The sequence below is a fragment of the Dama dama genome, chromosome 11 (assembly GCF_033118175.1).
Source record: "Dama dama isolate Ldn47 chromosome 11, ASM3311817v1, whole genome shotgun sequence".
Lineage (NCBI taxonomy): Eukaryota > Metazoa > Chordata > Mammalia > Artiodactyla > Cervidae > Dama > Dama dama.
This window is the reverse complement of record NC_083691.1, coordinates 12114078-12127098: the sequence shown is the minus strand read 5'-3', so window position 1 is coordinate 12127098 and position 13021 is coordinate 12114078. Positions and strand designations below refer to the sequence as shown.

Here is a 13021-nt window from a genome sequence, read left to right as displayed (position 1 = left end):
ATGGGATCATCAAGTTGAAAACATAATGGCTATGAAAACAAATACAATGTTGAAAGGTTAAAAAAAAGCCCTTAAAGAGGCTACAGAGATTTTATTTTCTGCATTTTGATGGCACTGATTTTTCCCCACCTCTGAAGCCCTGCTTCTGCTCTCTGTAATTATTTATCTCCGCAGCCTGGTGACAGCTACCAGTAAGAGGACAGCAGTAGCCTCTCCACCAGCTGCAAGGTTCAGAATATCCACTGCACTTAACCAGGGCAGGGCTTCAGGACCAATTCTCTGCCCAGGCCAAACAGACACATCGCTGGGTTTTTCTGATGCCATTTCTTAAATTTCATTTCAGCAGACACCCTGGCTTTGACTTTCTGTCATTCTACGACCTGTGTGGTTCTCTTGGCAGCCACCCACCCTATTAAAATAATTACTATTTAAGCACAGAAAGGACTAACAAAATTAAAAATCGAAATAAAACAAAACCACCCCAGTTAAGTGGCTCGGAGTCAAATTAGGAAGCAGGAGAAACCATGAGAAAAAATACTTGAGGCTCGTAAAAGATGGAGCGTCGGGAACTGGCGTGTTCTCTTATTTTCACTCTGTTGTGGGCACAAGTTTCACAAACAATGCATTTCCTATAGGGCAGTGATGAGAGAGATGATGAAGAATTTGGGACAAAAAATTGGGCATGTGTCCCATCATGGGCACTCTTCAATAACCTGCAGAGCAGCTGCTTTGTTCTGACATAATAGCAAGGAGACACACAGGAAAGGTCTACCAGAATGCCTGACAGGCCACAGCCTCTGAGTCTTAGGGATAGAGCGCTGGAATTTTAACCACCTCATCTATACTTGAAAAGCTAAAACAAGTAGCCTCCTGTTTCTCTATTGCAGCAACTGTGTGCAGAAACATTTTAAATTAAAAAATGTCACTGACCTGGTCATAAAACATCAACGCTAAACGATTCTGAGAGATTTGAGAGCTTTAGGAAATAACACAGCAGCCCCCAAACTAGCTCTGCAGCTCAGGGTTCAGTCTAAGAGTTTTGTCGTCATGCTCAGGAACAGATCTGTTTGGATCCTGAGACCAAGACCAGTACTTACAAACTTATAGACAGTCTTCATGGCCGGGTTTGCTTTCGTTTTTACAGTGTTCAGAATCGCTCCACTTCCTTTCTATAATAAAAACATCAGTTAGCAATTTGGATTGAAGATATAGTAGGCCAATAGCAACAAAGGCCTCTTCTCTTTAATCAAGTTAAGCAACATTTCAAAAGTGTGTAACTTAATTAGAGGAACAGGCGTAGATGGTGACTGGTCCTGGGCAATTAAATTCCGATCACAGCAGAATCCCTATGGGTGGGTGTGGGGGTGGGGGGCGGGGAATGGGGATGGTGGATGGTGATAAACTAGCTGAGGTGGGACCCCAGGCTCAATATTTTGCTTGGCACCTGTCTGCTGGCTGGGAGGAAAGCTCATCACAGACTCTCTGAGGCAAAGCTTTCTTTGGAGTGATCTACAAGATATTCTACAAGAAGTCTACAAGAATTTCTTCTCAAGAAATTCTAGTTACCACAGACAACACTAAGATAAGTTTAATACCAATGGATGCTAACACTGAGCTGGGGCAGGAAACTGGGGACCGATGAGGCAAAGTTATCTGGCTACTGTGACTAACTTAAGCCACAACACCCTCCTTTCTTCCCCCTGGTTTTCTGTGTTGTTTGTAAAGACTCACTGTGGGGATGCCCTGGTTTAGGTTCTGAGGGTACCAAGCCACTAGAGGGCTGGTCTCTGTCTTCAAAGACTTCCAGTCCGGAGGGTAAACAAGTGCTACCCAAGGTGGCAAGAACCACGCTGGCCATGTACACAAGGCAGGTGGCGGCAGCTCATTGTGTAGCAGGGTGGGGAAGGCATCAGAGGATGAAATATTTGGTCCATGAAGGACGAGTAGGAGCTTGCGTTGGGGACAGGGAGGATAAGGACATTCTAGGGACAGGAAGCAGCTCATAAACAAGCGCAGAAGCTGCAAAGCCATGGCATGTTCTGTGAGTAACAACAGTCCGTGCATCATAGGACGACTGGCGAGTGGAACTGAGAGCCAGATGGGGTCAACCATACAGGGCCAGCATGAGCAGTCCATACTCCAGAGGATTTTTAACCAAGTGCATCACATAATCAGATTTGTGGTGGTTTGGAAAGATATTGGGTGGGCCCAAAAGTTCATTTGGGTTTTTCTGCAACAATCCCTACAGATTTGAATGGAAAGAGAAATTGGATCCAGGACATATACAAAAGATTCAGACATACTAGGTAATTATTGGGATTAACTTTTAGCACAATTTTTGGTAACCGCCTGTATTAGAAACCTTGAGCTTTAATTAAAAACTTCAAAAATTTGACCTAGAAAGCATTCTCTGTTGTAGGATAATAGGAAATTTTCACCCACTCATTTGTTCCATACTGCTCTCCAAAATTACTCAGTATCCTATTTCAATGGTCCTTTAGAGTATTAAAACTCCCTTTATCAATCAATCAACAAGTCCTTATTGCTTGTCTGTGATTTGCCAAGTGCCATGTTTGGCCATTCGAGAAGAACAAAAGAAACCTTTCATTGATGAATCGCTTACTCTCGGCCAACTGCAGCCACTTCCAAAGGACCCGCCTTGGCAGCAGTGTGCTTGGCCCACGAGCAGGAGAGCACACTTCTCACACCATGCTGGAGCTGCTTGTTTATGTGCCTGCCTCCCCAGTAAGATTGGGATCTCCCCCAGGGCAGGGCCTGTGCCCTGCTTCCCACGGGATCCTAGTGCCCAGTGCGGCGCCTGGCACATAGAATGCCTTCGGTACGTACTCACTGATGAACTTAAGGAAAGGCAACCATCTGAATTCTTTAGTGGCTTTTGAAGCCCTAGCACCTGGATTCTAACACAATCAAAAACTGTTTACAATAATAGTGAGGGGACGAAACCTATCAGTGATGCATTTTCCATCCTCCCAGGGGTCTTGTGCTGTGAAACGTATTTCAGAGCAGGAAGTGGGACTGATTTTGGAGTTTCTCATGAAAAGTTCCCAACTGGTCTGACCCAAGAAAGAGACCCCTGGAAATCCTCTGAGGAGGCAATATCCTTTCAACATGCCTCGGCCTGCTTCCTGAGACAAGGAAGCTTCTCCTGGCTCTCATCACCCTCATTGAGGGCGGGCTTTGGACAGTCTCTTCCTGCTAGTCTCCACCTGGCACCAGAATGGCCTGGCTTTACAAACAAAAGTATCTTCAGCTGGGCGCACACAGTGCCCTCGGCCGAATGACAGCATTGTGGGTGGCAGGGGAGGAGGAGGCTGGCTAGCAGCCAAGGAGGGGCCCTGGTAGCTCGGCGGGCGTGACACTTACCCGGACTGTGGAGAGCCACTGGTGGTACAGCTTATCACTCCCTGGGGAAAGAGGAGGCAGAGAAGCTGGTATTTAGAGAAGTCATATATACGCCCTCAGGAGTTCTTCAAGTTGCTTTCAGCATGCAGGACTTGGAAAGTTCAAAATCTGGAGAACCACACGGAGGCTCACACGCCCCCCTCCCTGAAGGAGCTGCTGCCACAGGTTTCTTTCTCAGAGTGCTACCTGATCCTATCAGTGTCCTGAGTACAAACCCAAACCCTCCTCCTTGCCTACTGGATAGAGGTCAGATCCCTTAACAACCCCGCTTCTCTTCCTCCATCCTGTCTTGGCACTGCCCACCCTCAGCCTCCGCGCTATGCTACCATCCGTACAACCTCAGGCTCCCTGACCCTGCATCCTTCAAGCTGTCCAAGTCCTCACTAACGCTGTTCCCCTTGTCTGGCCAGCATTTCCTGCTCTCTCTGCTGCACACACTCAGCGACCAGCTCAGTCATTTCTTCTGTGAGCTTCTCCCACTCCTTCCTCTGAACAGCCCTCTAGAATAGGTAACACCGATAGGTCCGTGCTCTCTCAAATTCTGTGAGTCACACCAGGGCAGGAACCACAGGGCTGTGTGTCCAGTAAGCACACATTCGGCCCTCCTTACGCTAAAGTAGTACCAGGAAAAGGAAAAGAGGGCGTTGTGGGGAACGGATTCATTTTATCTGGTGGGATAAGGAGGTCTTATCAGCAGACGGCTTTTCTAGAAGACTGAATGACTTGACTTAGTTTATCAACACCTGAAGCCTGTCTTCTCCCCAGAACCCATCAATTCAACTGTTAGAATACTTCTTAAACCCGCCTCCGTTGTAAAGCTCTCATGTTACAGAGTGAGCATTAATAGAGCCCTATCCTACCTGCACAAAGACCTGTGTGTGCTCCTTTTCCTGCAATGGTTTAGTTTGTATTTGTCTTTAGTTGTGAGTTTTCTCCTGGCATTCTAAAAGTTCCCTGAAGGCAGAACTGGGCCCCCTCTCATTCTTACTGTACAGAGTTGTGCTCACAGAAGGCATTCAGGAAACGCTCACCAATGATTTGCACACTGGTTTTATTGATTACTGTGCTCTCCATGCAGCACAGGTTAGTCGGGCCTGACAAAGGGGTTCGTAGGTGAGATAATGCCTGGCTCTATGAATTTATGCCCTGCCAGTTAGATTATCCAGCACAGTCCAGACCAGACACATGCCCAGCAATAAGAGGGGACCTGTAGCTGACTACCATTGTTTTGCATTTAGCTTTACTTTGCCGACAAAGACTTAGGCTCTGAGACTTGGAAAGGTGGACAGATTGGGATTCAGGAGGCAAGGTCAGCCTCTAGCATTTCTCTGGGCCTCAGATGCTTCTTCTGAATAAATGAGAGCCTGATTCCTCTGGTTCAAAAAGTCTACAGAGACAGGGCACCCTGCGAAGATCTTTACACCTTAAAGAAACATGTAGTGATCCTGTGCCAGGGTCTGTCCTGGGTGTCTGCACACACTTTTCTTCAGGATCTCTGATTTCATCTTAACAGGACTCCTGTGAGGTAGGTACTGTTACACTCCGTGCATGGATAACAACATTTCAGCTAAAAAAGGTGAAATGACTTGACCAAGTCCTCACTGCCAGGCAGTGAATCCAGGTCTCCTAATTCAATACCTGGTATGCTTTCTGCTGCATTGTGGGGGCCACTACATTATCTAGACTTCACCCACCTGGGGAGAAGCAAGTGACCCCAAGATGCAGGACTTTATTTGGACCAGTGCACATCTCATCAAAAAGGGAAGGGAATTCCTCCAACATTTCAAGGCCAAGTTGGAAATCAGTCTCTCTTTCATCCCCAGTGAAGGAAAAAAGAAGTCATGGCCACTCCTTGTGAACACACCCCAATCCCACACACAGATCACAGATCATAAAGAAAAATGAACTGCCCTCACCGGCATACTCGCCCATGTTGATCTCCTCTTCAAAAACATCACTGAAGCCCTCGCCGGAATTGAGAAGGTCTAATCTACCATCGATAAACTATACAAAGAAAGAACAAAAGCATAACAGCTAGTACAAAGAAACAGCGGAAGGCCGTTCAGCTGGGCTCCTTAGTATATGACCAAAGAACCAAGACAGGAAAAGGCCTTTGGAATTGTGAGGTTAAAAAACTGGCTGGCTGTTTATGATAACTTGTAAAACTGCATGGCGTATTTGCAAAGGCAATGTCTGGTGGCTAAGCACCCTTCTGACTCAGTCTCCCTCCCCAGACTCTGGGCCTCTTTGCACTCAGTCCCATCCATGTCCTCGGCCTCAGTGCTTAGAGAGGAGGCAGCTGCAGAAACCCCACCAGGACCCCAGACGCAGACCAGGCAAGGGAGGCCGGGCACCTGTTTGAAGAGCTGCAGCTGGGTGGCGTTCTGCAGGAACTGCCTCATGGCTCCTGAGCGATAGTGCGACACGAAGGCTTCCTCACAGAAGGTGATTGGCTCCTCCTGGGAGACGGAGATGAGACGGAGAGAGGAGGGTTAGAGGCAAGGAGCGAGAGCCGTCAGTGCCTGAGCTCTGGCAGGTGGCACTCCTACATCTGCTGATGTATCTCATCCTCACAGACCTGTGAAGTGGCTGTTATCCTGGCGGCATTCTACTCTACGGATGAGGAAGCCATTTCAGAGAGCATGAGACATCTCCCAAGGTCACAGAGCTGGTAGGAGGCAGGGTGGGAATGAAAGGCAGGATTCCAAACCCCGGCCGCTTCCATATTAGCCACAGTCACACCCCAACAGCAAGTTATGAGACGTGCCCTTCAAGGGGATGATTCCCAAACTTTTCTTTGCACTTGTAGGAGAGGAACCCGCTCTTTGAATATCAAAGAGCTCTTTGGATATCTCCTCCTTTATGCAGAAGGAGCCCTGCTACCTTCAGTAGCCCAGCTGCTATGGGGGTGGGGATGCTGGCTGGACTCTCCTTGCTGGGGGGTCTTCTCGCCATCCCGTGCCCCTCCCCCCATCCCACACCTTTGCAGTCCCTAAGGCAGTGGAACACAGTTTGAAAACCATTCATAGAATGATCTTAACCAGGAGCAAGTTATAATTTTAAAATAATAACCAGGGATGATCAAAAATAAGATTTTATCACCCAGGTAACTTTGTGCTTATGCTGTTTGATAAGGAAGTTTGCTTTTACCGAACCACATTTTATGAGTCAAGAAAACGACACCCTAAGCTTAAAAAACCACCCATCTTTGTAGTCAACACCTCAATCCTTCTTTGAAGGTGTTTGGAGTACTCATCTTCACAGACAAGGCTTTAATTTCAACAGTGTATTCTCAATTCTGAAAGATCAGACTTCTACATCTTGAACTGAATTAAAGGTACCCCTCCTCTCACAGACCTGGTGGCAAACACAGACGTTTGAAGCTCCACTTTTATCCTGCTTTAATGAGTTAGCTGAGTGTTAAATTTACTGTGTAGCTGCTGTAAATTCCGAGTCCCTCCTGCTTAAATCCAGTCAATATTAGCTCAGCAACTGGGCAGACTTACTGCACAAGGATGACCCTAAAATAATAGAGTAAGGGGAATATTTATTTGTATACAGTTGTACTCCACCTAGTTTTACAAAGGAACTGAGGTCCCTAAAACAAAGAAAAAAATTGGTGCTGGAAAATACATAAACATATAAAATGTATTTATTTGTGAAAAGAGCACTTGGATATGCAGGTCCTACGTGGTTTCTAAAATTAAGTTACAGGGACTTTCCTGTGGACCAGGGGCTAAGACTCTGTAGTCCCAATGCAGGGTGCCTGGGTTCAATCTCTGGTCAGGGAACTAGATCCCACGTGTCACTGTAAAAGTCTGCATGCTTCAACTAAAGATCCTACATGCCACAATTAAGACCTGATAGAGCCAAATAAATAAACATTCTTAAAATGAAAGAAAAAGTTACAAAATTAGCTCTGAGCTTCCCGGCTGCCAAAGCAAGAAGGGAAGAATGCAAACATTACACTGTCTATGAGGAGAAAAACACACATCAGTTCCTCAGGGGAAAGAGTTTTCATGACATTTATTACTTTGACATGAAATTTATACCTTCCTTGCTGAAAAGTGGAAAGATCAACCAGTGAGAACCAACAGAAGCCCACCTGGAATTCGATTCCTGTGGTCTGGAAGCTTCTCCCCCTTGGAACCACAGCAGGGCAATTAATTCTCTCTCCAGGAGGTCTCAACCATGAGCACAATGTCACTCATACGCTGATCACTGCTAATAAACACTGTCAGTTCAGACTTCTCTCATTCCAAACTCATGTCTCAATCCCCACCTGGATGGAACCTCAAACTCAGAATGGCCCAAAAACTCCCAATTACTATCCCATCTGGACTGCACTCTAAATCTGTTTTTCTTTCTGGAGTTATCATCATCCACGGCTGCTCACAGTACTGTCCCCTTTTCCCAGGGCAGCGTCTCATCAGCCTGTCCCCTGCTCTCCATCCCTTGGCACAGGCCTGACTGCAGTGGTAGGTTTCCAATTTTATGTTGCTCTCCTCTTTTGTTCCTCCCCAACCACTTGAATTCTTCCGGCCAGAGTGATTTCTAAAATGCAAATTGGATCACGTCACTATCCTACTCAAGGACTGTGTAGATGTTACATTTGTGTGCTTATTTAATCCTTGCACTAGACTACAAGCTTCATGAGGGCAGGAGCAGTCCCCAGCTTTCTCTCCCAGAGTCCTTCTGTGCCACTTTCCTATGTTCTCCTGTACACCTTATGCTTCAAATGCATCTCCCAGTCACAGGCCAGGTCCTTTCCCACTTCCTCCTATGCTTTGGCCAGCTCTGCTCCTTCTACCTGGGCTATCGTCCTTTAAACACAGGCCTGTGTGTGGCAGTCACACATCCCTACTCAGTGCTTCCACAGGGCCTGGTACATCCTGGGTGCAGGGTAATCTTCATTGGTGTCCCCATGACCAGGAGTTCGAGAGGGCAGAGGCCCTGCTGGACTCACTACTATACTCCTAGCCCTTAGGTAGAACCTCAGGGATATTGGTTAAAGAACCACAGAATGTGCGTGGCCCTGGTTCCTGTCATAGGAGCCCTGCAGTCTCCGTTGTGGCTGAGATAGTGCTTAGCCTGATGGTAAAGAGGTCTCAGAGCAAGGGGCCTGATGAGTGACGCTTGTGTCCAGGGAGCTTAGAGCTGCTCAGAGGATATGCTCATTGGAGCTGTGAGCATTCATTCCTGGAGCTTTGGCCCAGCATTGCCAGGAAGAAGAAGTCTGCTGAGGGATCAAAAAATTCAAATTTGCAATCAGATTTGTATGGAAGAGCAGCCTGAGGCAGGCTTTAGCTGTAGGAGAGCAGAACTAAATCTCATCTTTGGGGAGACATGAACATTTTGGGGCCTGTCGTCTATTTACTGGAGATGACATCCCCCTGGTCAGATGTCTGTGCCATAGAAACAAACTGAAGGACGTGGGCATGGATGGGAAGGACTCAGGGGAAATGTGACAGAGGGGGCCTTTCTCGCAGAGAGCTCAGAGAACAACAGCAGCAGTTTCAGCTGAGCATGGAAACAAGTACTGCCCAGTGCTGCTGGGCTGGGCCGCAAAATATCCACCGGAGTCAGAGAGAAAAAGGCTAATCCTTTCGGGGCAGTAGGTGCGAACATGGGAGAAGAAGTGGACACGTTCAGTGGAGCTTGGGAGGGTAAGGGTTAGGTGAGCCGTTCCCACCCACCAGGGCAACCGTCCTGCCCTAACCCGGTGCTATTACCAGAGGCATGTGTAAGGTCTGACCGGCAGCAGGCACAGAGGGTGCCTTCCCTGGCAGTACTCATCTCCTAAGGAAGTGCGAATACTCACGGTTCACCTGATCCTTACAGAGGAGCAGGTCACACGACCCGCACAAGGCAGAGTCTGAGTTTTACACAAGGCGGCTTCTGAAGCCCAGCTCTCTCATGTATGGTCTGCTGTAGACGTGGACCTTTCTCGAAGGCCTCAATTCTGTCTGCCCTTGGACACCTTCTGGTGATCACAAGTGTTCTCTTCAAAGTGGGAGCCCCTCACATTCTCCGAGTGGACACCCAAGCCCCTCAGAGATGAACTGCTCCCAGGAGGGAGGAGGTGAGCTGCGGTGAAGGTCCTTTCTGCCACAGGCCCAACTCAATGCCTACCCATTTGCACTCACTTGTCCACCCCCTCCTGCAGTTGAAATGGCTGCCCCCATTCTGCTCTCTGCAGCGGCGGAGGGGTAGGTAAGGTGTCTTGTTAATTCCCTCCTTTGTAAGAAGTGCTGATTTAGTTCTCCTGTTAGGCTGATTAAACCTTTTGTCTTCTTGGGCGACACTCTAGGCGCTGGGGTTACTGACTGAGAGCGATTTTAATTCAGGCAAGTCAGGCCGTGAGCATTCAAGCTCAGATCACATTAGTAGAGTTTTCCGTCCCTGACCCGAAGGACGAAGGACGGTTAAACACAACTGCTTAACCCTATCAAGGACTTGGTTACGAAAAGACAAGTTTTACTCTTGGATTATCTTCTTGACACATGGAATCAATCAAAAATTCCATTATTGATGAGTTCATCTTTGTTAATACATGAAGTTGGTGATTCCAAAGGTTTAATTCCAGAAATAAATGGATTTTATCCACAGCACTGAGGGTACTGGCATAAAAATAAAATCTCCCATCAGATTCTTCAGCATCTTTCCTTGTTCTGCTGATGTATACTGAAAGCATCAAATTCTTATTTTTCTTCATAAATTTAATTTTTAACAAAATTTTATGTGCATATTTATTCTGCAATTTTAAGGAAAAAATGAGGTGCCCACTCTTATGGACCTTGCTTAAATTAAAAAAAATGATAATTCTGGAAGATTCATCCATCCAAATATTTTGAAACACCTACTGTGTGTCAGGCTCTGAGTTAGAGAAATACAAAGATGAATAAAATACAGTTCCTACAAATAACACTAATAATCAAATGAGGGGTAGGGAGAGGACGAGGTATGTATGGATGATACAAGAATGGCAGAATGTTATGTTTATAGCAGCATTATTCACAAAAGTCAAAAGATGGAAGCAATCCAAGTATCTACAGGCAAATAAACAAAAATATACATACAATGAAATATTATTCTGCCTTCAAGAAGAAGGGCTTTTTGGACAGTATGAATGAAACTCGAAAGTATTACACTAAGTGAAATAAGCCAGTAACAAAAGGACAACTCTCTTATCTCTGGAGTTGTCATCTTCACAGGGACAGAAGTAGAATGGTGGTTGTCAGGGGCTGAAGGGGGAAGGTGGGGGAGCTGTTGCCTAAAGGGCATAGACTTTGTTTTGCGGGATGAAAAAAGTTCTAGGAATGGTCAGTGGTGATGCTGCATGGCAATGTGAAGTGTGAATATATTTCATGCTCTTGGGCTGTCCACCTAAAAATGATTGAACTGGTAAAATTTATGTAATGTATATTTTACCATAATTAAACTTTTAAAAATGATACAATACTTACAGTTGTAGAAGCAGTGCAATAGGTACATAGGAGTTTGTACATTTTGTACATATTTGAAATTTTCCATAATAAAAATAAAAAAGCTCCTGTTACCAAGGAGTCTGGCTACTTCAGGGAACAAATGAGCACAGTACAGCGTGATGCCTGGCACACCAGAGGGCGGGTTCTGGTTTTTCTGGGTAAAGCCATCTTAAAAAAAAAAAAAAAATTTTTTTTTAAATTAAAGAAGAAATCTGATTCATTTGAGGTAACACAACATGGTGGAGAGAGAATATGTCCTGGGGTTAGAAAGTCCTGGACTTGAATCTGGACTCTGAAGATACTGGCAACCTGGTCTCAAGTAACTTGTCTTCTCTCATCTGCAACAATGACTCAAGCCTGGCCCATCTCTTAGGGTTGCTTGTAAGATTTGGACAAATGACCAAAAATACATTTTGCACAAATAATTATTCTTGAGGGCAGAGACTGGGTTTTACCAAGACTGGTAACACAATTTGTGGAAGCCAGGGTAAAAGAAATAAGCAGGAAAAAAGTGCTGTTGAGTACTAAAATATAAAGCTTTTTTTTCTTCATGATCTCTTTATGGTGCTTTTAAAGTTTGCTATTTAATGTCATTCCATGTAAAGAAAAAAAATAAGAATTTAAATTATTAGCATGGCTTTAACTGTTCAGCTTTGTATCGTGCAATGCCAGTTCTAAATGTTAACATATGTGGAATCGTATTTTGTAAATCATATATGCATTTGTGTTTTGTTCTTACCAGACAGTGGAAATGCTGCACAAAGCTAACTCAACTGTTTTTTATTTCAATGCTTGATACACGCACACTTTATTAACATTCTCTGTCTTTGGTTTACTGAGGAGAAAAGAAAAGGGACGATGGTTGCTCCATCTTTTTCTCTCCTTCCATGTCATCAAGGGAGGAGGTGGTTGGCTGACACAAGGATGAGTTGGGAATGTGACAGGTTTCTGTGGTCGTTATTGGCACTTCCTAGAACACCCCTGTCTTCTCTCAGTGTTGAAGAATTTCTGGCTCTGACACAGAGTGTGGACTCTGGGGCCTGTCAGTGCCGCCTGTTGTGGCCACAGACAGTGACATGTTTACCCTGCCAGTGAGCTCCATGTGTGCTGGGTGAGCTGGAGCACTCCGTGCAGACCTCTGCTCCCGCACACACCCCACTGCCCCTCAGACTCCATTCACAGAGCACAAGTTTGAGGGTAAGGAGTTTTAAGATGGTGACAGAAGAGCATCAACCACACACAGGCCATCTGTGCCCAGGGCCCCGGCTGCATACTGCACAACACAGGCCAGTGAGGCCTTCGGGTTTCACACTTCTCTTATCCCCCCTCCCTTCACAGGCTAAACACTCCTTAGGGGCTCTGGTGGTTGACTCTGTTTGCCATCTGGCTGGCCAGCATAGAACAGCTTCAGGCAAGTTTGTGGGTTGATGGAGGTGGGGTTTCTAAACTCCTGAGCGTGACACACAAGGCTCTATGTGACCTTCCCCAGCTGATGTTTCTTGCTTGTGACGCCATCTACCTTGTCCATGCACTCATTCCCTTCCAGAAAGTCTGGACTGTCGACCACCCACTGCTTCACACACTCTCACTCTTCTGGCTTCCTTCTTCACGATACTTCCTTGTGAGAACCTTACCTGATGCCCTCAGGTGAAGAGAGCCTCTGTTCCTCCTCCAAGCCCCTACACCGGTGCCCACCAGCCTCTTCCCAGCCCATAGCAGACTTCTAGAGGCAGGCTAGGACCTGGCATGCAACAAACATTCACTGAGTCACTCCAGGAAGAGGCAGATGGGGCAGCAGGACACAGAGCTGGGTTCCAGTCCCAGGTCTGCCCCCGTGTGCACACGGATGTACGCTTGGATCCCCATTCTCACCACCTGCCACAGGGGATCACATGGGGGTTAAACAGGGGTGAGTGTGATAGTGTGTTTATTAATGCTCAACCATGACCATGCATTAGAATCACCCAGGGCACTTTCTTAGTAGTTCCTAAAACTCCCCAGGTGACTCTAATGTGGCCAAGGTTGAGAACCACCGGTGCAAGTGAAAGTGACCAGCACAGCACCCACACCAACCAACGTTCATGTTTTGAAATTTAAGAGTAAAGAAATAT

At 46.3% G+C, this 13021-nt stretch overlaps 1 protein-coding gene across 6 annotated transcripts in view; it reads right to left on the bottom strand.

The window, feature by feature from the left end:
- Positions 1-13021, bottom strand: part of DENND1A (DENN domain containing 1A) — a 523573-nt gene that overhangs the window by 62114 nt on the left and 448438 nt on the right. For all 6 annotated transcript variants that reach the window (XM_061154694.1, XM_061154689.1, XM_061154693.1 and 3 more), the window contains 4 exons: positions 5778-5882; positions 5340-5427; positions 3385-3425; positions 1098-1169 (listed from right to left, as the gene is read on the bottom strand). In XM_061154694.1, coding sequence (XP_061010677.1) covers positions 1098-1169; positions 3385-3425; positions 5340-5427; positions 5778-5882 — 306 coding nt within the window. The remainder of the gene's footprint in view (positions 1-1097; positions 1170-3384; positions 3426-5339; positions 5428-5777; positions 5883-13021) is intronic.